General features: G+C 37.3%; 2 protein-coding genes across 2 annotated transcripts in view; one reads left to right on the top strand and one right to left on the bottom strand.

Annotated features, from left to right (window-relative positions):
• The window catches only part of LOC143429767 (uncharacterized), a 206034-nt gene extending 183662 nt beyond the window's left edge, over positions 1 to 22372 (top strand). The window contains exons 3-6 of the mRNA XM_076905531.1: positions 18064 to 18207; positions 19989 to 20290; positions 20584 to 20840; positions 21201 to 22372. Of these exons, the coding sequence (XP_076761646.1) occupies positions 18064 to 18207; positions 19989 to 20290; positions 20584 to 20840; positions 21201 to 21957 (1460 nt within the window). The 3' untranslated portion in view covers positions 21958 to 22372. The remainder of the gene's footprint in view (positions 1 to 18063; positions 18208 to 19988; positions 20291 to 20583; positions 20841 to 21200) is intronic.
• LOC143429768 (ATP-dependent RNA helicase DDX24) lies at positions 22372 to 26270 on the bottom strand. The gene is made up of 9 exons (XM_076905532.1): positions 26018 to 26270; positions 24866 to 25582; positions 24466 to 24611; positions 23869 to 24161; positions 23567 to 23789; positions 23403 to 23514; positions 23036 to 23153; positions 22771 to 22948; positions 22372 to 22689 (listed from the first exon to the last, which is right to left on the bottom strand). The coding sequence occupies exons 1-9, from the start codon at positions 26201 to 26203 to the stop codon at positions 22392 to 22394; spliced, it is 2271 nt and encodes a 756-aa protein (XP_076761647.1). The 5' UTR covers positions 26204 to 26270; the 3' UTR covers positions 22372 to 22391.
• Between the last annotated feature and the right edge of the window lie 327 nt (positions 26271 to 26597).

Raw genomic sequence — 26597 nt, 5'->3', positions numbered from 1 at the left:
ATTAGAAATCAATATATTAACTGTCCTACACATTATTATTCGCAAAACGTAAAAGTATTTATGACTCTAACTTCACTGTCGATTTCTCTATGAAACTTCATTGAAAACACACTAATTTATTATATGAAAATCACGAACTGTCAATTTTATTGTTACTTTTGAGACAAAGTATAGACATCTGAAAGAATAATAAAAAAAATCGAAAGGTAAGCGATTAATTTTCCCAAATGTAATAAAGATTCGCAACGAGGCGTCTCCAAAACAAACGGAACCTCGAAACGGTCCCTTTAAGCGTCGATGTACGCCGCGAAAAGAGCACGGTTGGAAGATAAAAGAAGAAAAACCCGGGGACACGCAAGAAATAATCCACGGCGCGGTGTACCTGCATCGAAAGCATGCATCACGTTCGTCATAAATCATCGTAATCAGCTTACGACAGCGCGCAAAAAGCGGCGCGAATTTTTTCTAGCTTTTTCCTAGGGACACGGGCTTCGTTGCAGCCAGGGGAGCGAAATGAAGACATTCGTGGCGAACTGAGAAAAAGGCGTCCCCGGTACGGCAAATACATCGAACGCCATCGAGAGTGGGAATATCCTAGAACAGCAGCGTCTCGATGCGCTGAAGCTACCTCTGCCAGCCTACCTTGTGAAATTGTAATGACTTGCGGTCGCCTAGCGGTCATCGAGAAAGACTGCGTAATGGCGCCTATTTTTAACACATTACGGGCCGTCCGCGCATTAAAATGATTCGAATTCATATGTGCGCGAGATGGGCTGGATGTTGGATCGAATAAGGAGAAAGCGAAATTATTAAATGCTTCGAATAATGGAACGGATCGTTTTCATTCGATAGCTTTCTTCTTCGACGGGGTTGTGTGAACGTAGAGATTTTTTTTACCGTCTCAAACGTCACTTTGTGATTTTCAAGTAGGAATTTAGTGATTGTCATTGAATAATCAGATCACACACGTGTATATTTTTTTTTTAGACTTTCAAATAGTTTCTTTATAAGATTGGGAAAGCACACTTAGAATGTTACGCCATATAATATTATGTATTTTCAACTTATATTAAAGAGCACTACTTTAGTCAATATTGGAATGAACAAAATCGAAAGCAAAGTGAACAGTATAAATTGCAATAATACAATTGAACCTATGTGTTTTCATTTTTCTTGATTCAATTACTAAGGCAAATGTAAATAGATTATCAATAGCAGTAAGATCATTATTTACTGTTGAAACAGAGCCAAGAGCAATTATTTTCTTTATTATCAAAATAGCCTCAATTCAGTCTCTAATCTTTCTTCTAAAAATACTTCTCCCTTCTACCAAGGTGTGTCTATACACAAGAAACCACTGCAAACATGGTTAACAAAACCAAAAGAACCACAACCCTAATTAATACCTTTTCTAAGGTAGTATCGCTCGAAGATTAGAATTAGATAAGCCCCACATTCCGCATTCGAAACGCAATAGTAGTACTCACGATTATCGCAACCAAATAACCAGATACGTCCCAACGTATCTAGTTCTCCGCACTAAAGGAATTTCAGAGCAGCTTATCTTCATGAAAACTAGCTGAAACCGATTCTAATACTCCATTAGACTGATCAAGAACGGAAACTCGATGAAAAAAATTGCGACACATCACAAAAACCGTCACGGGTACCCGTTTCATCCACTCGCACACGATTGAAAGGACTCCAACAGCCCTCGACCAGCTTCCATTTTCACGTCGAAGCTGTGGAGTGGCCCAGAAGAGAACAAGAGCTGGCCACGATGCGTTTTAATTCGTGATCGAACGAGAAAAACGGCGATGCACAGCAGTTGGGACGCCATCGGTTCCACTGGGCGACCGTTGCGCGATCCTCTCGTTCGGAATCGGTAGTTAGGGGGAAATGGAATCTACGTCGAGGGAACTTGAACCTTCAACCGGGATAAAATTACTAGGGAAGATTCAACCGTGCATCCGATTCCAGGGACTGATAGCGACGATGGACGATATCGCACAAATCACCGGCTCACTTAACTACTATTCGTGCAAACCCTCGGCTACGACTCCGGGCTCCAGTTTACAGTAATTTATTAGGCGTGTAAACCTCCAGCTCTGCGCCGGGGTCGACGGCCTCGTCCCTCTCATCAGGAGACCTTCGGCTCCTCGCATTTTTTTTTTCTCTCAACTCCCCCCCTCCTTCGCCCTTTTCTCTCCTCCCTGCACCCGCGACGCCGCTCGGTCGCGCTCCGCGAAGAATGCCCCGGCTCCTATCCGCGTTGCTAACTTTTTTACGGAATCGAAAATCATCGTGCGCGCTCCTGTCGTGAAATTTACATTCCTCGGGTATGACCTGGCTGGGCGAATCGTAGGAAGGGCAACGTGTCCCGGTAGAGGAGTCCCTCGACGCGTTTCATGGCCAGGAAGGGGTAGAGAGGGAGAGGATGGATTTTAGTGGTGGGTCTTTTACTTTTGGTATTAAGGGGAATTTGATCGATTGTGGCACTCTTAGTTTAATCTCGTACCTACTGTGTTGTTCAGTTTGTTACGATGTTTGTGCTTATAGACGTCGTGACTCTGAGACCATAATTGTTTTCTAGGTGGTATAGTTTTTCTTGTGTTAGCAATGACTATATATTAATAAATATGTTAATGATTTGTGGATATATAATGTGTATAAATGGATGTATGAAATTATATAGATAAAGGCAAAAATGTAAATATATTATTATTTGTTTAATAATAAAGTATTTATATATTAATCTTTTCGTTAATGTAGCTTTGGCAGTTATTTATATGCATATAAATAATTTATGTTTGCAATATGTATTTATATATTCTTAACATAACTTATAAAATATGTATCATTAATATTGATATATATAATGTATAAATTAATCTTTATGCGATTAGAAAAATCGCAAATAACAATTTAGTTTGTATACTTTTGTTTTTTAAGACTTCTGTTACCGCAACAAAGGCTAATTTAATATGATAATTAATAAAGCATTTCATGAAAGTTCTCCAGTTGCAAGTGAACGATACAGGAAGTAGTTCAATATACTATAACAAAGCGACTTTCGAATGACCCACAGCCTGGAAATTTCTGGCAAATTAAATGGTAATTACAATAATTCGCTTTGGGTCTCGTTTGTTTCCATGCTAACAGTTTCTCAAACACGTGCACGTGGTTTCACGTAAACAATATGCACTTTCTCATGTGATTAAACTTCTTGAATCTAAATGAAATTGTATAAGAAAAAACTAAATACACACACATACGAACCTCATATTTTCATTTGCTAGAATACTGATTAAGTTTTCCGTGGTTTAAAAAGACCCAAAAAATAATCAGTGAATAACAGTAATTTTCTACGATAAATACTTAATGCGTAAGAAGATGTGCAAAAAGATAACTAGGAGCAACTTGTAATAAAAATGAATAAACGATAGTCGTGAGCTATAACTGCGTTTAACCGTAATCCTTAATTATCAGTTAATTGATTCTAATTCCACGTAAAATGCTGGATCAACTTAAAAAATAGAATGTCTGAAGGATGCACCTTATTACGAAGATCCAGTAATGTCTTCCTTAAATGTAAAGCGCAGATGAGACGTTTGTCGAGAGGCCGGAAGAAATTTCCTTAGAAAAATGGAGGCAATTCTTGAAACGTGTTCCAAAGTATTAATTAGGGAGACATATAAAATTAGATTTTCTTTCACATGTAATTATTATTAAATTCGATGGCTTCCAACTGCGGAAATTATGTCGATCTTAAATAGTAAAAAGTGAAATTGAACATATAGCGTCTATTTATTTACTATCATATAATTTGCCAATGCTTATTCGATACGAAATACTTGTATGATTAGGATATCGAAGGAAGTAATCTGCGAACTTTTTTATCGTACAAAAATGTATTCCAATATAAATTGCAATATGAAAACAAAGACTTTTAATTGAATCGCGTTCGATTTTATGCATAAGCGAAGGTTTAACCAGGTGGTCCTCCATTGAAACGTTTCTATATGCCTATTTATGTAATAAGATTTGATTTAATTTCGATTGAAAAATGTTCACTCGAACTATGCTTTGATTCGTAATGGATAGTCTCGTGACTACAAATCACGTTAATTTAACCTGTTATTTAACCTGTCTACCGCAAGTATTACCAGCCTGTAAGGACCACGCTCTACTGCTTCATTCGCTTGGCCGCAAATCATGTTGATTCTAACTGCGACAATGGCCAGCGAGTACAAGTTAGCTGATTAGAGGTAAACTCTGTGTTACTGACCTTAGAATGGGGAATTAGATGAACGCGAAACGAAGAAATAAACTTGTGAATGAAAACGAAACGTGTATGTACATACGGCTACGCGGAATGAATGCATTGACTTTTTTACAATTGCTGTCGAGCACACTATACTTACATAATATGACGGTGGATGAAATGAGAAGGAGAATACAAATAGCTTATTATATACGAGGAAAGAGTTGTTCAAAAATAGAAATCAGTGATATTTAAATATTTAAGAAACAGAGATAACACTAATTTAATTTCTATTGATTTCGTAGAATAAACATGATGACTTTTGTCATTTCTTTGCAGAAGAATTTTTTTCTTTTATTGGTTTGTGAAAAATTTTATATTATAAAAGGTATTTTTTAGAATAATTTCTTCAAATGTCTATTTTGCAAAAGCTCTTTATGTATGTGGAACCAGAAGAGTGATAAGAGATGTAAAATTTGTATATAGCAATAGTACACAAAACACTAAACGTTGTATTTTTACTTACGATTCAATCGCAACCTGCGTGTTCTCTCATCGTAACAAAGAAGAAGAAAGGACAATTAATAATTTTCATATCAGTGCTGAACATCCAACAGTAAATCACAGATTAATTACATAGATACATCGCTATGAATTAACTCTCATAGCATAATTGTAAATTAAAATATCAGACCAACAGCTATTATACCATAGATCTGTTTTTAATTGATATTTAGTTAACAAACAATACAAAGTAACTAACTTGCATACAATTGACTCATTACAAAATCTACTTCAATAAAAATTTCGCATTATTTGATTTATCAATTATTATACAGTTTATTTTCTACACAAAAATAGGTTATTTAACCCTTTATTTACTTTTCTTATGGTACTGTATTAATTTAAACACTTTGAGACCCATTGGGACTTTGACCTCTACTTCTATAATTAATAGACCTTGGTGATGACTTATAATGCAAATTACGCTACTAGGGTGCTTACTTGCATCTAAATTAAGTATTTAAAAAAGTTAGCTTCTAAATTTAAAAACTTTTAAGAGTAACACATTTCACAATCCCAAGGATTACTGCTTGAAATACAAGGGCTACAAAAATTGTACCTCGACCCATGATTGCACGAATTACAGAAACCACTCGAAGGAATATTAGTCAGGCTAACTGGCCAGACAACTAACACACAGTTATTCCCTCGTGAGCAATCCAAACGAAGTTCCTTACAGAGCAAAGGTACTCCATCGATTGTACCCTCGACAACAACTACCACCCCCTTTGGTTTTTAAATAACAGTCATTATACCGCGGATACAACCTTCTGAGAATACACGTGAACCTGCAGAAATAGACGGCCATAAAGAACCAAGGAACCATCCGGTTTCAATTTGTCCGTCTGCGGTGAGCTGTCTAATTTCCTTCGGACGATAGATTCTATCGTAACCTCTATCCCAACCTTCGAACCGATGGAGATTCTTGGGACTGACCCATCGTTCCGTGTACTCCTCGTCCACCATTATTGGAGAACAACCACAGAGTCAACCGGCAGTAACGTTACTTCCTGCTGAAACTGTCTACGCGTTTATAATCTACGTCAGGGGTTGGCAACGTGGTGTTCGCGAGAGGTGTCTGTCATTTGGTTTAAATAAAAAAAAAAAGAAAATATCCTTCGATTTTAGCTATGAGTCGCCACTGTGCCCATATTTAAATACCTGAATTCTAAAAAATACTTTGGAGCACGATGCTTCTGTTTGCTGTGAAAGAGGAAAGGACAGAAGGAAAAGAGACGCAAGAACGTTTCGTCCTAGGCCTACTAATGGTCTCATCAGTAAGGCTACCTAGCAGGCCCTGCTTTGGACGCAGAGATTTTAAGAACAGGTTAAGAAGTGGATATATTGAAATAGATGGGAAATCGTGTGCCTTCAGGAACTGTGGATGTCGTCCCTCTAGTGGCGAGTGTCGAAAGGTCGCCACAACTTTAGTAATTGCACAGTCTATGCAAAAATGGTTAATTGGGAGTTGGACGGTGCCCATCGATTTTTATATTTCAGAGATATGCTCGACTGTTGAAAAAGGTTGTCGACCCCCTGATCCACGTGGCATAAAACTACTCCTGGAACGATTCCCCGATTTTCAACGGTTTCTAATACCGCGTTCGCCTAGGCGAGAGTGTATCTCCCGCGATCGCTACTTGCCAACCGTGACGTTACGAAATATAAAGTATTGTGCACCTTGGAAGAACGTTTTATCGCTCGATCGGAACGATCATCACGGTCGACGTTTTACGATCGTTTCTCGCGAACTGCGTGCGGAATCGTTATCGAGATCACGCATAATTAAAAAGGTGTACGCGACGAGGAAGTTGGTAAATCGTTCGCCGCGCCGTTAGAGACGTTTAGACGCGCCACGCGTTCCCCGTGTAATTACGATCTCGGGCGTGAACTACTTTGAGCAATTTCTGGCGTGATTAACGCGCGATGCGTCTTCCTTGCTGAGTTGCTAAATTATAGTTTCAGCGAGAATTTCGTTAAGGACGCGACAAGGAAATTATCGCGGTAATGTTAATGTTGATAGTGCTGCCAAGAGCATCATTGGCAATTTCAAACTTTGTACTGTTATTTATCATATAATTTCCATTTCAGTATTATCGTTACTGTTTCATTATTATTATTACAATTTACGTTCTAGTGAATAGTGAGAGTAATTGATAAAAAGTTTTAGAAGAGAAAATTATTTTGTTATAGTGAAGTTAATGAAAAGAAAAACTGAGAAAACTAGTAATAGCAAATTAATAAACGTAGGATAATCTGTTTTTACGAATGACGATGAAACTTTACAAGAAATCGTACTACGAACTATTAACACTATTATTGCCTACTTTTTGAAGAATTGTACTACTTAATAGGTAATACTTAACGAGAAAAACAGCAGTAACGTTATGGCGCGACGTTAAGAGCGTGTAACGATCATTGCCATTAGCGCAAACAGGGCGTAAGCTTCTGTGAAAATCCATCAACGAGAGGTACGTGGAAATGAATTCGAGGAAACTATCTGAAATTACAACCGACGCTTCCACTGAAACGCGATGGCCCTTTGACGAGAAGCAAGCGAAGAGTTAAGAGGAAACAGCGGCCAATATGGAGGATCGTAGATCCGGCTGTGGTGGTGGTTATGAAATTGAGAAGACACACGCGGCAAGATGCATCGATTTAGCGGTGCGTCTTGCGTATCATGAAATATGAATCTTACGTTGCTGCGTATCTAAAGGCATAGATCTTGCGGCACATCGATGATTAACGATGATGATACGAGTTCTAATCGCGGGATACATATATCTCGCTTGTAATCATTTAATTGGCGGGACACGACATCCATTTGACTGTTTGTTTAGAAACACACTCGCTGACGAAAGTTGTGAAACAATTGCAGCTACTCAAAAAACTGTTACTCGTCTCGAGAGACTGGCTCATATTTTAAGTAACAATACATATGAGAATATGTGCATTTCGATGATTTCTGAATTTGATAAAATTATTTTATCGTTCGAGTGACTGAATTTGAAAGAGAATTACAAACGCGTGATTAAATCTTTAAAAACATGTAAAATCGTTTTAGTAAACACTCGATACGTTCAAATGTCACTTATAGAAGATCTGAAGAAAGTAATTGAATGTACCATTAACGCTAAAAATTGTTTAAAAGCAGCAGCTGCTAATATCTCTTTGATCAACAAGGTTCGAGCAATTTCCTCGAACCCTTTTACGACGATCGCGTATACGGAGGTCGGATACCGCGAAAAGGCAGCGACCTTAATCGTAAGTACCAAGACAAAGTCAGCGTGAAAGCATTCCAGCACGGGTGCACGCTTCGACGTTTAAAAGACCCCATGGTCTTGGAGGAAAAATAGTATCCGGAGTTCAGCTGGGCATCGCGCTGATCTCATTGAAAAGGGAGGGGTTCTTTCACGAGCTGAAAAGAAATCCCAGCCGGAATTGATCCCTGAAAAGCGTTACAATGCGATGCGAGCCTCGCAGTCGCACCTGGATCGCGCGAACATCTGGTTCCACGATGGGTAACAACCTTAAACAGAGCCACCACCTTTCCTACGAGCTTCTACGATCCTCGAGACCATTTACAATTCGTAGACGAGGGTGAAGAGCTCTCCCTTGCGCGACACGTGCCTCTTCATCCGATGTCTCTGTCCAGAAGGTTAAATCTGGACGCGAAATGGTTCCGCAATCCATTTCGTTTTGTAACGCATCGTCGTGTACCAGGTGCGAACCACTGACGTGTCACTTTCGATTACTGGAACCGTCGCGCCAGAAAAATGCTGGCTGACTCATTTGGCCACCTTTCGTGTCATGTTTTTCAATTACGAACGGGAAGAATGTCGATCTCATGCGGGATCAGGATACTCGATATTGGTTTTCTGTGTTACGAACACCTTGACATGCATCTTTTTAAATATAACTTTATAAGGAGAGGAGATTAAAAGTTGTGGAACATTGGATTTATAGAAGAACGTTTCGTTGTCAGATGTAAACGAAGGAATTTGACAAATAAAGTCGTCTTTGCTACTTTGTCAAAATTCAAAATTACTTCGCCAAGGAAGCACATTATTTGCAGGATATCCCTTGTATAACGTGATAATTAAGTTGTGAGAAGTGCTGCGTTATGAGAATTCATCTGAGTTAACAAAAGTGTCATACTTTTTTCATAACCAAAAAAAATATGTTCGTTAAAACTATCAGCAATTAATGAAAAGTATTGCATGTTAAAACAATATTTGTGTCTACTATATTTTTTTTAATTAATTATAAAAAGATGATTTCCTCAAGACTTTCAATTTCTCCAAACACGAAGCAAACATAATTAAACCGATGACAACCGCAATATTACGTTTCTTCAAACAATCGCGTTATTTACTAAATTATACATTGTACAGTGTAACAGGTGCTCGCACACGGATACTCCGCGTACACGTTGCCATAAAAATTCCGGAAGTGATCTCTCTGGTTAATGAATACGGAATCGGCGAACAAACAGCGAATGATTATCGTGTGCTCCGCTGACAATGACTTTGACGGGACCGCAGCCAGTCCTTTCTCAGAGAGAAACATTATCCCCTTGAATAATTAATCGGAGAGCTATGTAATTACATCATTAATCGCGTAACCGCGTGATAGCGTAGCCTAATTAAGAAGTTGAGGAAGCCGCTGCGAAGGAAAGAAACTGCTACCGGGGTCCGTGTGACTCCTCTTTTCCCTCGTTCGCCGCGGCTTTCCAATGCTCTTTTCAAACGGATACGACCGTCTATTAAATTGCGATCTGCGCGCGGTGGAAACGGGCAAGTCGCGTTAACTATGTCGGATGCGGGCGTGGAAATGGAAAGTGACGGAAGACCGCTTGTGTAACTCTTTGTTGATTTCGTGGAGTACGCGCTTGCAACGTTTCCTTCCCGTAGTGCACGCGCTCGAGCGTCATGCGTGCATTGCGGATCGAGAAATTGCGCTCGATTCTCTTCGAAGCACATTTAAATTCACTCTTTCCACTCACACGTCCTGTATTTTCTGTATTTGAATTCGTGAAATAACAAGATACCTTTCTGGTGGATCATTTAAGACTTTGCACTCCTAATGATTTTATAATTTTGTTGCCAATTAGTATCTGAAGTGTTTCATCCGAAATTTACTAAGGGCAGCTCCTCTACTACTATTTGTAAACAATTTTTGCTAAACTTTAACACTTTGAGCCATGGTCATTTTAATACATTTTATTATTTCCCATTTTTATTCAATAATATTGTTCAACTTTTACTTCTGCGACAATTTTAAATCTAAAGGACATCATATGACACTCGCAGAGCACTGTACAAAACAATGCAAAGCGTCGATGATTCCTGCAAGCTCCAAAGCATAAAGATTAATACTTCTCGAGTTAAAGCTATTTCACTTTCTAACAACACAGTGGCGCTTCAGTACTAAATTATCAAGCCGCAGTGAGAACCAAGAGGAGACCCTAGATCCCTCCTTAAATCTCTGCAGCTCGCTAAATAATCTCTCCCCTGGTCGTCTCTCCCCTCAGCATCTGAAATTCAAAAAAGAGCTTCGTTGTCCAAATGCGCTGTTCGTGTTCGCATATGAAAAAGAACGAACGCGACAACAATCACGGCGGAATAAAAGGTAGAGGAGGAGGCCCTCGCATCCGAAGAGAAGATTTAGGTCTCCCCTAGGGTCCTCGCGGAGTGCCGTGGCATTCCAGGACAGACGGATCGGCGCGCGCGCGCGAGAGCACGCGTTCCTTAAAGGCCGGATTCGAGGCGCACCGTACGTGCATTCGCCGGCATTCTTAAATCAATTAGCGACGACCAAAAGAACCAGCCGACCTTCGATCAGCCGACCGCCTCGGCTACCGTGTCCCCGTTGCTACGGCTCGCCGCTATTACCGCCGCGGGGCGCGCGCCTGCTATCGTCGTCGAACTTTCGAACGCTTTTTGCGGCCGGACCGAAACACGCTGCCGTGTATTTCCTTCCTACTAAATGGCTACATCCCTTCGTCCTTCTTCGGAAGACCACCAACCGCGAACACCGCGGAACGCGAATCCCCGATTTATTTCAGCCCTCTAGGACTCGCCGTTTTCCCCCCTCTCCGCGGGACGCCAATCGGGGATCCACGTTTCGTGATAATCCTGGATAAGGGAACAGCTCGGACGGTTTCTTCGGTGTTGCCATTACGGATCGAGAAAGGTGGTAAAAGGTCTAGCCTGCGTTGGTCGATGGTAACAACAGTTTCGATTTGGGATTCAGGTTACGCTGCATTGGTCGTCGATTTGGTAGGGATTCTCGCCAATTTTGGTGGAACAATAGCTGTAGAATTGTGTTTACCGATGTAGTGCGGTGTTCGTTCGGGTGAGGCGAGTTACCGCGATTGAAACGTTTTGCGATTGCGAGAGATGGAAGGGTCGAGTGCGTTTCAGATCGTGGAACCAGTTTCTTTTCTGTGGGCACGTTTGGAACTAGTCCTGTATAGGTGGGCGTCGAGTTAGCCGTGGACAGATTGCACGCACATGTTCGTTTGAATATTTGTCGCACGTACGCGCTGTCGCGTTACAAATTGATACGGGGATAGAGCTAATTGAATAGCGAAGAATTTCTTGTGTTATCTATGCTGGCGCTGATAAACTGCTCTCGGCTCGAGTACCGTGGCGGTGGTAAAAAAGTGTTGGTTTTGTTGACTTTCAGCTAATAAATATGTACTCCAGCGGTTATCCCTGTGGGCAGTTCGTGTCGCGTGTTTTAGATTCACGCGGGGTCTAATTTATGACAACTTAAGGAAAGGCTCCAAGGATTACCCGTATTATATGGTATAATCTATGCGCGCATCTAAAAGTAGAGAATTGGTAGTTAATTTTATGTTTACAATGCGCTTACACGGTGCTTCGAGAACTGCAAGTCAGTCAAGCGTAACATGCAAGAGATAATGAAACGAAAGGTTTCTATATGGTGAACACGCGTGTATATCTAATACTGGCTGAGTCTTTAGTAACAAAATTTTGTATGTAGATTTTTGTACCTCCTAAAAAATAATCGATCATGTTTAACGTTAAAATGCCATCCATATTGGCGCCACTATCATATTGCGTGCGCTGCACGCTGAACTTTCCGTTCAAGGTGTTGGAATTCTCATTGTAAAACGAAAAATGCAAAAATTAAATTTATTGCTTCATTATATTATGCAACTTAAACTCTACACCCTTTACTTGATAATTGTGGTCTTTACGCTATTGTAAACATTTTTAAGTAATTCCTGTTACTAATAAAATCTATAATTTTTATTGTTACACATAGTAATTTTTTTGAACGATACTTAAGTATTGAAGATAATTATTGCAAGGTCTCGCATGGGTCTAACAACATTTATCACGAATTTTAGATAATGGTAGCTCTTATCTGCACTAAATAAATTCATATGGTAATACTAAGAGTAACGTAGCACGATAGTCAGACAGTTGTTTACGAAAGCGTAATATATTAAAATATGCAAAACATATGCAGTCGATATGCGGAAAATATGCTGTACGTTATCAATGGCAGTAATAGTCCGTGTACACATGTCAATAACTTCAAAAAGAGAACGAAGAAACCAGAATGCTATTAATAACTTATTTGCCAATTGTCTTACGACCTGATTCTAAACGTCGTAAGTCTAATGTGCATGAAATATGTGAAAAATATGCACACCAAGTGCAGTATGCACTTTGTAAAACATATTCATTGTGTAAATAGTTTTAGTGCAACCAACAAAGAATTATTTTGTATCCAAACAGGAAATCTAAACCGTGAAGACGGCATAGTGATTGACAAAGTATTCGTACTCTATGGATTTTAAACTCTTTCTAGAAATATCATTCTGACTTGAATTTACATTGAAAAATGTAGAGTCATATTATTGCCATCCATTTTTATTTCACTTACAATAACACCTTGAACGAAAGTAATAGATAAATGCAATTAGTAATTTCTTACATGCCATGAGTGTACTACTATTTGATTGATAAGAAAATATTTTTAGTTTCTTAGTGTGAAATAAAACTCATATCATATATACAAAGAATAAACTAACAGTTACAAACAAAATTACGCACAACTTGCTTGTAACCAAACCAAACTACGATTGATATCAAATGTGAAAAGGAAAAAAGTGTAAAACTGACAAAGTTCTTCTAAAATAATGACAGTGCTATCGATGTGTTAACATTGAAATATGTGGACTCCTTTAATAGCTAATGTTCTTTAGCAATTCTTTATAAAATTAGCACCTTTGCACAATAACTTAACACAGAATATGCAATTTAACTAATAACCAGAGCTTTCATAACTCCCCTATGCACCATACTGCATAAGTTCTTAAACTGGGTACCATCAGTCTACGCCAGGTGTGTCACAACAATAATATTCATGCAAACAATTTAATTCGCCGCATTAAAAACAACTGAGCATTAAATTCGCTCTCCCTTTCTTCTCTTTCTAAGTATTCAAACTATTTTAAGGACAATTATGCCTGGAAACTTATCAAAGCCCAACAAGGGGTGCCTCGACGGAAACAGTTTGAGAACTACTGGCACAGTGGAATGCATTGTTCCCCGTGGATGTTCATAAATTAACAGGGATAATAAAGCGACGTATTACACGCGTCACTTACGATTCGCAAAACAAAATGGGGGCCGAGAAACGCGGCGAATATAAAATTAGCATCCGCCAATAAATCGGCGGGCGAAGCCTCTGCACGCCCACCGTTCGAGACGTTGCCAACGGTCGCGGACGCGGTGGCTTTCGAAGACGTAGCATGGAAGCCCGTTACGAATGACATAACGGCAACCTCGATCTTGTACGGGCACGGAGAAAACGAAGCAAAACACGGATAATGCCGCGCGAACTGCGCGAGTAAACCAGGAAGGGGAGCTGATATTTCGTTTCTTCGTCGGATCGTTGCGGTCGATTCCTAGATCGGCGAAGGGGACAAATTGAAACGAGAAACAAAACGGACAGTGCCGGGGATCAGGCGAAATGGCTATCAGCCGGGAACGGCAGCGATCGAGCCACGGAGAACAATTTTGATCGTAACGAAGAAGAAACGGGAGGAAGAAACTCTCGTGAACCGTGGTTACTTCGACGATGCCTACGCCTGGATTGGGGCAAATGTTTATTACTTTATGGTTTCTTCCGCGTCTCCCGTTGTTACGCCTTTCTACTGGTTAAGGATGGTTTCGCGAAAAATAACAATTTTTCTAACAAGATTTTAATTTTCTTCCTAAAACTTGATTAATTGTATTTTTCTTCATTTAATTAATTATGGAAGTTGGTTTTAATTATTAGTGAGGATGCTAAGTTAACTCTGAGGCACACGATTTCGAAGAAAACAGAGATCCAAGATGCAAAGAATTTTTTTTAATGTAAAGAAATCAGAAAAACGTACGTTTCAATTATTTAACGTAAAAATATTGAACGTTCTTGCTAATAATTAATTCTCTCTTCGTTTAGAAATTATCAACGATTGCATCTATCGTAATTTAAAGTCAACAGTGCAACGCTAATTATTTACTTCTTTGCAAGCAGCTTAATTAATTTTGCTCCACTATTTACTAAAGCCAACACCTAATTACTAAACATCCACGCAACATCTATTTTTAGAATATTCAACGCCACGATCTTCCATTCAATTAAGGAAAACCGACGAACATTTTTATCTGCACAAAAATCCAATTATGAATACCCAATCCGTTTACTGCTTCCATGCGAACGACTATCGAGCAGCCAATTACCACGTTCCCATGCATCTCGCGTGACAAAAACACCTCTGATTCTAACTTCGTTAAAGAACCGAGGCGAAAAAGCAGGCGCAGGCAGAGGGTAAGAATCAGAAAGAAGCTATTGTCTCCGCGAGTAAATCAAAGGCAAACGCAATAACCTGTCACATTCCGGAATCGGCGGGTCTCGTAAGCGCTGGCCGAAGAACGCGACCAATTATAGCCAGAAGAAAACCAAACTGTTTCCGGCATGTTCCATTGGAAATTGCATGGCATTCGTTAATTGCCGCGAGAGAGGTGCGCGCGTCGATGCCTTCTCCCCTTAATGGAGGACGCCGGCAGAAATCAAAAGACCGCCTCGCCTGGCTACATTTCAGGGCTGCTTTAACTATATTGTAATTGCTCGAATCGCGGGCGTAACTCGTCGCGTCTGCAATAACAACGCGAGATAATTTTATACGGATATCGGTTAGCAGCGGCGATACGAGGCCACACACACGGCATCGCCGTCACGGTTATCTATAATTTAGAAGCGTCTCGTTATATTTCTTCTCGCGTCTCTCGTTACCCGTCGTCCCATTGGTCGCTGCATATGTGTGCGCAGTGTAAAAGGGCCATCTCGCCCGCGCGCGAGCCACTTCTGCATAGAGCGCTGCGCTAACTTTACCCGCCTCGACTATCTCTATGCTATAGTTTTATCGCGGAGAAGGGGAGACGATGGAATTCGTGAATTGCAAAGCGCAGCTTCGGTGAACGCGGCTAATTAAAGCAATCAACGGAAACGAATAAACGCATTGTAATTGAAAGGATGTACGATATCGTTATTATGGTTAACGGTTAGAGAGTAGTGAGAGATGAAGAAATTTGTGAATTTTAATAATTGGTACTGATTAGTACTATGAAGGAAAATGAAAAAAAGTATTTTAATCGTTTGCATTGGGGGCTCTTCATGCATTTCTCGAGAAGTTACGGTGGAATACGTTTAAACTTCGTTATGATTAATCAATTCTAATGCCCTGACTATTGTCTAATGTCCTAATGACTTGCAATGTCCTCTCAGAGTGCAAAGGGGTAACCAATAATGTTGTGTAAAATCCTAGAATGTGTAATATTTAAATTTAATATCCCCCTAATATTTTGTTTTCTCATAATTTGCAATCATACAGAGCTCTATCATTAAAAAATAAAAAAAACATTTCATTTTTCTCCTCAGTTGATGTAACAGAGACATTTCGAACATTCAAAATTAGTAGATTGCCAGAGTTTTCATTTACAACTTCGTTAACCTTTTCTTCCCCCTATTAGTCGCCTCTTACGACAAGCAGGGGATACTGTGGGTGTATTCTGATCCCCATCGCACAGGGATGACAGAGTTAAATGAACAAAGTTTGAAAACTACTGCTGTACACCATGAACCACGAGCAGCACATGCGATCCCTCACGTTTTTGAGGGGCTGTAATATAGTTCAACGCCAGTTCATGGCGAGGCGTCCTTTGGTCCAGCCGAGGTAACGCGCGAATTACTTGCACGTAGTACACCGCGAAACAAAGCTCGTTAACGTCACGAAACGGTAAGCTGGAGGGTATTTTGTTTAGTGTCCCGTAACTTATACTGTCCACGCACGACTTTGTAAGAGGCAGAGTAATTGAGTACTCGTACCGAACGACTGTTAATACGGCCGACCGTTTTTACGCGCGCCCGAACCTGAACGTAAATTTGTTCCTTCGGGACGATATTTGAAAATGCGCCGGCTGATTTATGTCCCGGATCAGCCGCACGAGTATATCAGCATATGCCACGACCGACGTGAAAGCTCGATTTTTACATAATTCTTAGCGTCTGTCGGTATGAGTAAATACCTACTATATCATAAGAGCCAATGAAATATGTTGATCGATGCACTTTTAAGTCTGTGAATATTAAGTACGTCTGAATTGTACACTGTTTTATATCGATTTTGAGAGGAGCGACTGTACAAACTGGAACAAGACAAAAATAAAGAATAATGTAATTTGATTGAGCCGCCGTTTTCGAAAAGACCATTTCGAAAATTGATAGATCACTTACACGTGCAATGCATGATTGGAATTTTCTGTAGTTACACACTGGTGTTATCGACACACCCGTTACGGTTTCTTAGAGTCAAAGAACAAGTGCTTCACAGATTTTCACAGTCGTTTTTCTCAAAAACGAAGCGTGAAACGCAATCTTCTTTAACGCTTGATTTTCGTTTTATTTCGATTCCTGGAATCATTATTTCTAATCACCAACAGCCTGTGTACGCGAAATTGTAATACTATATAAATGGAGGAAGGAAAGGAGCGGGGAAAATCATTACGCGCAAGAAATATAATTTCGCCCAGCTTCTAATTCTCTTTTGCCATTTTCATGAACATTCCCTGTTCTTACCGCCGCGCATTCGACGATACGTTCTGTTCGCAATTTACAGCTACTTTGACTTGATAATTTGATGTAAAACATGCGTTGCGAGAGCAGATTATTTCTTCACGTTGGAGAATCCAATTTAGTCTACTATTTTATTACTGACATTATTCAGCTACCCGGTGCATCATCCATTATTCATACCAAGGCCTGACGCTCGATACATTTATCAAACTTTTCACAGGATGAAAAATCCTGACGCTCAACCTCGGAACATTTTTCATTTCGACGATAAAGTAGCCACATTCTAAACGGTTCGAGTGTTAAGATAAAATTCGAATAAATAAATATCAAAGTAGCGGAAATGTTCAGCGATTAGTTGATTTAAAAGACTGAACGCTACGGATTCTAAGTTTTTCGAAAAGAAATACATTCTTTTGATAATCGTTCTAAATTGAATTTTAGAAAATTAGTTCGTAAAAAATTAATTTTCAATTTCTTCGAGAAGAAGTATAAATATAACAGTCGTTCCAATATGTAAATCTAAATTTAATTTGCTTACTTTATAATTTGAATTCATTAAAGGAAGATCGATTTATCGATACGAAAGATTCGATTTTCGAAAAATCGATCGACAATGTCCTCCACTGAAAATAACAGAAGAATTAATTTACAACTGTCTAGAAGAAATATTGAACAATAATGAAACGTAAATGTCAGTTCCCTTATTAATAAATTACATTGGCACATTACGAACAATCATCAATGCCCATTTCTTTGTCTGAATATCATTATTCTCGAAGCAACTGAGTAGCGAAATTTGCATTCAATCGTAGAAAGCACTATTCCTGCACGCCTAATGTTCCTCGAACAAACCTGTCCCCTGAAATGTTATCGTCGCAAGAATAGAAGCCACGTCACGTTCATTTTGTAATTTTTACATTTTTCTCTGAAGCGAATAATTGTGATTCGAAAGTCCATTAATCAACGGTATCAACGCAATCATAATTTTGCAACTACTTTCCAGATGATTATATAAAATCTGTACATGATTATCAATGTACACGAAAATTAATTCGTATTTCTTCTGTTTTCAGGATGGTTTTCTGTGATATCTGGGAATAATACAACGGGTAGTGCAAGGGTCTATAGAAGAGTGGATTCTCTGGTGCGAGCAGGGGTACCAGCGTTTCTTTTGGCTGCACCTTTAAGAGCATACATTTTGACCCACTCGAAAATGGGTAAGTGGAAATATCGTGAAAACCAGGAACAGAATGATATCTGATCACTTTTCATTTGCATACAATATCCAAATTTTAACTACAACACGTTTTCTAATTTTCTTATTAGTTTAAAATTAATGCAGTTTCCTTTATTATGATAGATTTGGAACTAGATTAAGATAATAAACCATTTAATTCATAAAATATACAAAATTGTGCACAGTACACTTAATGATTCTCTTAGAATCCTATTAAAAAAAAAAAAAATAGGAACAAGAAGAAAACAAAGAACAGAAGACTAATAAAAAGCAAAAAAAGCTGTACAAATATAAGAAAAACGTTTAACAAGTATTAGAAGAATGATAAAGATATTAGAAGAAAATAAAATAAGAAAATATAAAAGTATTGAAATAAAAAGATTAAGCATTGAAAATAGGGGCTGAAGAAATAGAAACTGTAAAACGCGTGGAAAACAGAGAAAGAAAAAGTAACGAGGACTTGCAGTGAACTAGAAAAGAAGTTAGACGCGAGTTTAACACAGAAAGTCATAAAAAGTGTGGAAGAGGAGGCAAAGAAAGTAAGAGGCAGGAAAAAGAGCAAACGGGAGAGAAATAATGGCACACGTGAATATCATCGTAATATCATTCGTAATGTCAAGTAACAACGTTCTTGACCCAAATGCATATAAATGTAAGCGTTGATACCCTGACTTGTTAAGAAGAGAAATGTAAGGAATGCGCAAATTATATGTTCCGTGCGGTAGCTGAAGTTAAACGCGGTAAATGGAGTATGTGGTGGCGGAAATACGTATGGCTACATAGTGATATAAGAGGCATAGTACTTCTGTTTTGTATTTGAACCTGTTGATGTTAATTTCAAACACTATAATCTAATCTTATCATACGAACAAGAACTATGTGTATACATGTACATTTGTATGTTTTTCAAGCACGAAAACAGTACTAAGGATTTTTTTCAAATTCATGTATTAGAGAGATTTTGGAAATCGATTTGTCGAGGTTTCATCTTCGAGAAAATTAAATAAAAACTCTTCCTTTTCTTGCAATTGCAATACGATTTATCCTCTCTTTTTCGACTTTATAAATTTCTCATGAATTTTTTAATAGAAAATGTATACAATTAATTATTTAACAAAACAATTATTATCAGTAAATAATCTTATAATGAATGAAGTAAAGAACTTTACTTTATTTCTTCTTTCTCTGTCTCTCTTTTGCATTGATACTAATCTTTGAACAAGAAATCGTTGTCGCAATAGGGTCAGAAGACATTCGTGCCCTTCGTTTCTAAATGCAAAGTCATATTTGACTTTGTCGGGTCTAAATTAAAATAAAACGCGATGGAAATTCTTCACGACCGCAAATCGCAACCGCAAACGTCAAGAATTCCACCTGCAGCCATAAATGGTTTAGCCGCAATTGGAACTGTTTGGTCGTCGGCTAAAAATATATGTCTACCTGTATGTACAAGTACATCGAACCTAACTCTTCTTTTATCCTTCACTTGGTCGGATACCTTTGAACATACCGAAAATAATTGACTGGAAACTTGTATATTTTAAATAACTCGTTTGATTAAATATAAAATAATTTAATAATGTTAAATTTAATAATTTAATAAAGGAACAAACTTTTACGTCATACACTTTTCACATCTTTATACTTTGATTTTGTTATATCTTCAGCCTGATTATTATTGCATATAATATTCTGCAAATATTAAAAGTGGTCTGTATTAGTTTCCTTCTTGTAACTAAAGAAATATTTACTTATTTCCAGAGAACGGCAATTTGCGAGCTCACTATACAAAGACCACAATCAGAGCCGGGGAAATTCTACGCTTAATAGCTGTTTTTCAAGACACGAGGAAGTGCAGTGCTGTCTCCTTTGGGATTTCCGGTAGTTCTTCCGAAAAGGATCAATACGCGCAGTGTTTGGATCCACACGGCCGCGAGGTGTTCGCACCTCTGTCGGCAAGAGGCGAATTCTACGCTGTTTGCCAAAACGGAAGTATCGACACCGGCAGCGACGCAGTACTATACAAAGTGCATCACCTTGTAAAAAGACCGTTGCCTCTCAGGGTAAGTGTACTTCTTCTTTTACTTTCGTTACAAATGAATGCAGTCGCTAAAAGGTATCTACGTTATTTAACATTTTTATATTAATATTTCTGTATTGTACAACTGAAAATAGTATTATTTAAAATAATACAAATTTCTGCATTTACGAATTTTATATTATTTTACTGCATTGAACCACTGACAGATCTTCTTAAAAAATTTTTTTCAAAAATAGAACTAATATTAAAAAAATATCAAATTCACTGTACCATATTGCAACTTATTGGGTTACTCGAAGACGCTGTTACTTTCAGGTTCGATTGATAGCTGGTCCACTGCCTGTACCATTACCAAGGGAATATGGTGGTTTAATGCAACTGGAAAGCTCAACTCGAGGTCCAATTGTCTTAGGCTGCATCGTACCGGAAAGACCAGTTCATAATCCCGAAATGCTTGAGCTGGTTGTAACCGGAAACGGTGCACCGCGAGTGAGAAGAGCGCGATTAGGCTATCCTTCAGAAGCTAGACTTTTGGCATCGCCGAAAATGCAACGATTATTATCTGCTTGCAGGTAAATTAATTTCCTCCGAAAATGTTCAATAACAGTTTTCAAACTAACAATTTTAGTCTAAATAAAATCATGTATCACAAGTAACAGATCTGATTAACAGATTGTTGATAACGATTGCTCCGATTTTAAATTATATTTTCGTACTGTACTCATAAATAGCAATCACACCGATATTAGATATGAATCATTCGTAGATCGTGCACATGTATGCGCTCACTGTTGGAGTAAACGTACGTTACAACGCGACCCCTGATAGAAGATAATATACCGTACCGTGTCCCATATTGTTGCGATATTCAAAGGATGCAAAACATTCGCAAAAATATGTTCTATGTAGTTTAACCTGTTCTTCCACTTCAGCCGAGCTGTTGGAGACCGTGCAACGGAACCAAGAGTGGCGCCTCTGAAACTGCATCATCCAGTTGGCGAGAATCTCAAAGAGATGCATCTGAAGAAGATCAAACCGAAGCCGGAAACGAAGCCAATTCTGCAGAGCTTGAAAGACGGGCTGGAACAATTGAAGAAGAGCACCGTCAGAGAGAGGAGTCAAACGAGGCAGAATTGCAGAAACGGATTCTTAGAAAAGATTTCGAAATTCGCACAAGGCAGCCGTAGCAGGAATCCCGCGAAGAAATCGGCTTCGTTCACGTTCGCGGTGAAACCGGAGATCGCGATGAGGTGCCAGGAGCGATACTCCAGCTTGGAGCCAGAAACTACCTCTCATCCGTGTCATTCGAACTCTTCCAAGCAACCTGTACAAAGATCGGCCTCTACCAGTATTTTAGAAATGCCGACCAACGTCGAGTTACAGCCCAACTATTCCCGAGTCCGGGATAGTCTTACGCCAGTGCCATCCCTTCCCAAGTTAACCAGGACCAAAGCTGACGACATTTACGCGGAGATTTGCGAGAACGCGGCCGCTCAGGCCCAAAAGTGTCCCGGGAGTCACGTGATGGCCAGGATCAAAATCATCGTGAAAGGCCGCGATTCGCCGGCGATGGCGTTACCAACCAATATTAGCAACGATAGTAGATACGCGAACTCGATGGTAACGAACGAGCAAATCGATTCGATTATCAGTACGGAAGACGAAGTTATTTACAACACGATATTCTGAGAACACGATGAATTTTTAATTATTATTATAAGTCAACCGGCTGTGTTTGATAATCGAGGATCCATTGATTATTTTTGTTCAACGTACAATTAGACACTGAATTTGTATGATATTATACGAAAAGTATCACGGATTAACCGTGTAATAGTCTAAAAGTAATTGCATGTACATATCATCTCATTTTGCCACACGTATATGTATACTAACAATGATAACGGAAATGAATAGAGTTTTAAGAATGAAGAGCTCAACATAATTCAGAAGAAAGTATAAGGAAAGGAATTCGTGTAATATATATATAGAAAAAGAGCGATTTTTTCAAATTTTATTTTACTACGAGGAAAACAAAATGAAAAAAATAAAACCGATGTATGAAAAGAATTTGAGAAAAATTTCTCGCATTTTATTTCTTCCTATAATACGAAAATATAAAATTACACTTTTTTTCTATTTACCTTTTTCGAAACCTTACTTTTAAATAATCCCTTCTTGGTTCTAGACCTTTTATTTCTTTCCTTCTTTTTGTTTGGTATTTCTTCTATAACTTTTTTCATTATATCCACGGCTTTCTGATTACCCTCGTTCAACTTAAATTCGATATTGATGTCAGGATATTTACCAGAGAATCCTTTTGGGAATAACGGTTTTGACATAAGCGATTCCAACTGATGTTTCTTTATTTTTAACTGATGCTTCAGATCCGCTGTTTCTTTTACTTCCGATGCTAATTCTCTGATAAATAAATTTATTTTATCATTAAGCGAGTAAATACCAATAATCTGTATCGATAATTTAAATTATATTAAATATTACTCTTCGTCCTCGTCTAAAACCAAATCCAAATCTTTGACTGCTTTACGTAGCCAACCCTTTTGTGAATTATCTCTACGACATCTCAATTCGAATTTATCAATTTCACGGGCAATATCAACTCTTTCTTTGACCGCAATTAACAGTCTATCTACTACAGGAAATGTGGGTAAGTCTTCCGCTAAAATTAGAAATGTTACGTAAATGCCAATATTAATTACTTTAACGATTCAATAATTTGCCCGTCATCGTTCAATTTGTTACTCACTGCGTCCAAGTGTTTTACACAATTTACTATAGTATTGCTTTTCAGACGGTTCCATCATTAGAACTGTTATGCCTTCTTTCTGTGCTCTTGCTGTCCTGCCACTTCTATGTACATAACTCTAAACAACAATCAGAAATGCAAAACTAATAACTAAAAGTTTATATTTTTTTTCGAACATTAACAACGGTTCATAATAACTGAATTGAAAATAGATTCACTTTCGAGTTACGATGTTGAGTCCAAAATACTGAATATCATAAAATTCGAAAATATGCTATTTCTCTTCTCGATTTAGAAATATTGTATCATTTAGTTAGGAATGAAGGTATATTTATATTAATTTCAGGTAACGAAAATTGACGCGTACCTCACTAGTTCTAGGAACTTGATAATGAATCACATGCTCAACATTTGGAATATCTAAACCTCTTGCAGCTACGTCAGTAGCTATTAATAATCCATTTTCATCTGCCTGAAATCTACAACCATTCTTATTATTTCAATATGATGTACGCATTAAAAAGTACTTACCTTTCAAGATTTTTTAATCGCTGTCTTTGTTGCATACTTGCATGTAATGGTAATGGTCTGCAATCAAGTATCCCAAAAAGAGTAGCTAAACGTTTTACGCAACCAATACTGTTACAGAATACCAATGTTCTACCAGTATGTCTTTTCAAAAAGTAATACAGATAATAATCTTTATGATCTATTGTACATGCTATTCTACATTCTGTTAAGTTACTGGCAGTACCTGAATGCAAATCGTAATAATACTTTAAATTATTGTACATACTGCCCCATTCAAATTGCTCAATATTAAAATATCGAACCTGATTCTTTTGTAACATCAACAATTTTTGGATTCTTTATTCCTACTAATTCTATAATTTTTTGTAATTTTTGATCAGGTGTGAATCTTTTTATCTTGCTTTTAACATGCTTCTTTTTCTTCTTTTGTAAATACTCTGGGATATCATGGACCATGGTTAATGTCGCAGAGAATACAAATGTTTGCCTTTCTTCCACCATTTTCTTATTCATGTTTATTTTTTCCAATAATTGTTGTAATTCCTGGAAATGTCCCTTTTCTAACATTCTATCTGTTTCATCAATAGCCAAATACCTATTTTACCATTACAAACATGTGTCTTAATTGTCTTACACTATTTAAAAAGCACGAAATAATACTCTTTTTTCAATAATAATAGTATAAACCAGTGGTTCTTAACTTTTTTGATCTTATGATTCCCTTTTATCTAATCTAATTTTATATAAACTGTTTTACATTCTCCCAAAAATATTAATACTTTTTTTTCTATCAGATTAAATTTAAGTTTGTGATTAAGAACATTTATGTGTGTATTTTGTAAATTCACAAAGAACCACTGAGTATGATTAGTATAAAGAAATTGCTTGGTAGTACTCACTTAATAGAATCCACTTGACTAAGATGCTGATTACCTTGCTGTATTAATTCCCACAATCTGCCAGGCGTAGCAATTACAATTTCAGGACCTTTACTTAATATTCTCTCTTGCTTAACTGCAGCCATACCCCCTAATACTACAGCTATCTAAATAATATCAATATTCATTGATGAGTACACTTAAATATTTTTTGATTTACACAGTATTTTTTTTACATTTACTCTATTCTTGCTTATTATCATAATGATAAGGAAAATACCATAATAATTTAGAAGAAAAGACAGTGTTTTGGAGTACAATACATAATTTTCAACTATATAAAAATACGCATGTACAATGAATTTATACAAAGTATTTTTTATATCTAAGTATATTGTATAATTTATTCATAAACACTTACTTTGATATCAGTATATTTCAATGCTTTGGTCAGATGATTTTTAATTTGAATAGCCAATTCACGAGTCGGTGTCAATATTAATGCATACAACGGTTTATTTAGATAATTCTGTGCTTTATCTATGTCTATATTATTAATTACACGTACGCAGCCAATATTATTTTCATTAATATTTTCAGTATCTTCTTCATAATCAGAGTCCGATGAACTATCATTTTCTATCATTTTCTCTTCCGAACAAATCCAGCCTTTGTTCACAGTTTTAATTGTCTCCTTACCAGATTCCATATTCGACTGGCTGAAGTACTTATTTTTTAATTCTAAAATACCATTTATAATTGGAATTCCAAATGCCAACGTCTTACCACTGCCTGTTTCAGCAGCGCCTAATATATCTCTATGACCCAATATAGCTGGTGGTAACGTCAGTGCTTGAATAGGAGTTGGTTGATAAAATTGTTGATCTATCAATGCTTTTATTATAGCCATGGGTACACCTAATGCACTCCATTGTTGGGTATGTGTATCATACATATTAATTTCATCATCATTACTTTCACTTGGTAGATCATTTTCTTCATTTTCATCAGTATTAGTAGTAGTACCTCTAAGGTTCTTTCCTCTAGGTTTTGTTATCTTTGCTTTTTTCGAAAGTGGTTCATTATCACTTACGTTGCTTTCTTGCCATTTGCTAGAATTTTTACGCTTTGGCGATACCTAAACCATTAAGATATCCTTGATATTTTATAAAAAGAAATTGATTTTATAGGGTATCTTGTAACTGATCAATTTTATTCTAAATATTTTTCATTAGAAAGGCTCAAAATGATGACACTTGCATAGTATGTTTGGCATATAGTTATAAAAATATTTGACCACGATAATATTACAAATATTAAAATGACTTTTACTTTTAAATTCTACATTTTGAACAAATATATAATGAGAAACAATAATATATAACAATATAATGTGTATATATCAAAGATAAACAATTTTTCATATGTATTATTATTTAAATATTAAAAACAAAACCAGGAGTAATGTAATTTTGTGTCATACAAATGTAATACAGTTCATTGCATATTTATCCACATAAACATTAATTAAAAACATCAGTATATGTTATGAAAAGTATACCTTGTTTCTGACTTTAACATCGTTGTTGTTACTCGTTTCATCACAAATCACAATTTTTATTTGATTCTTTTCTTTCTTTAACTTATAATCAGTTAATTCTTCAATACCAATTAAACCATCGACATCACTCGAAAATACAGAACCTTCTAATTTCAGAGGTTTCCATTCACCTATACTCTTATTCTTTTTTTTCGTCATAGTGTTTATACTAATATTATTTACTACAAATGTTATAGAGGTTATATACGAGAGTATTTTCGAGAGTACATAACCACAAAACAACAATCACCTCGAACACGTGGAAAGTCAGTCACTTACTGATTGTTTAATTTTGATATATAGGGACAAACACAATAAGTCACGTGACGTGTGTAACATGACGTCACATGGTAATATATAGTAATGGATTGAATGAAGAAGACACAATTTTAACTCTAAAATATTGTACAATAACACATAAATAATATATTATTGAATAACACACAATAAAATCTTTGTAAAATAAAACGACTTGTACTTTTTATTTTTAAATTACTTCTTACTCTTGTTTCGTCTTCTAGAGAAAAAGAAAAAAAGAAAGAAACATTGGCTT

Source organism: Xylocopa sonorina, chromosome 12, assembly GCF_050948175.1.
Source record: "Xylocopa sonorina isolate GNS202 chromosome 12, iyXylSono1_principal, whole genome shotgun sequence".
Lineage (NCBI taxonomy): Eukaryota > Metazoa > Arthropoda > Insecta > Hymenoptera > Apidae > Xylocopa > Xylocopa sonorina.
This window is presented reverse-complemented; position numbering and strand designations above follow the sequence as displayed.

Excerpts from the sequence above, each read along its gene's own strand:
- LOC143429768 (XM_076905532.1), bottom strand. The coding sequence starts at position 26,203 with ATGACGAAAAAAAAGAATAAGAGTATAGGTGAATGGAAACCTCTGAAA. Across the intron at positions 25,583-26,017 it reads GTAACAACAACGATGTTAAA|GTATCGCCAAAGCGTAAAAA; the intron begins GTCAGAAACAAG and ends TTAATGGTTTAG. Across the intron at positions 24,612-24,865 it reads TGAAATATACTGATATCAAA|ATAGCTGTAGTATTAGGGGG; the intron begins GTAAGTGTTTAT and ends GATATTATTTAG.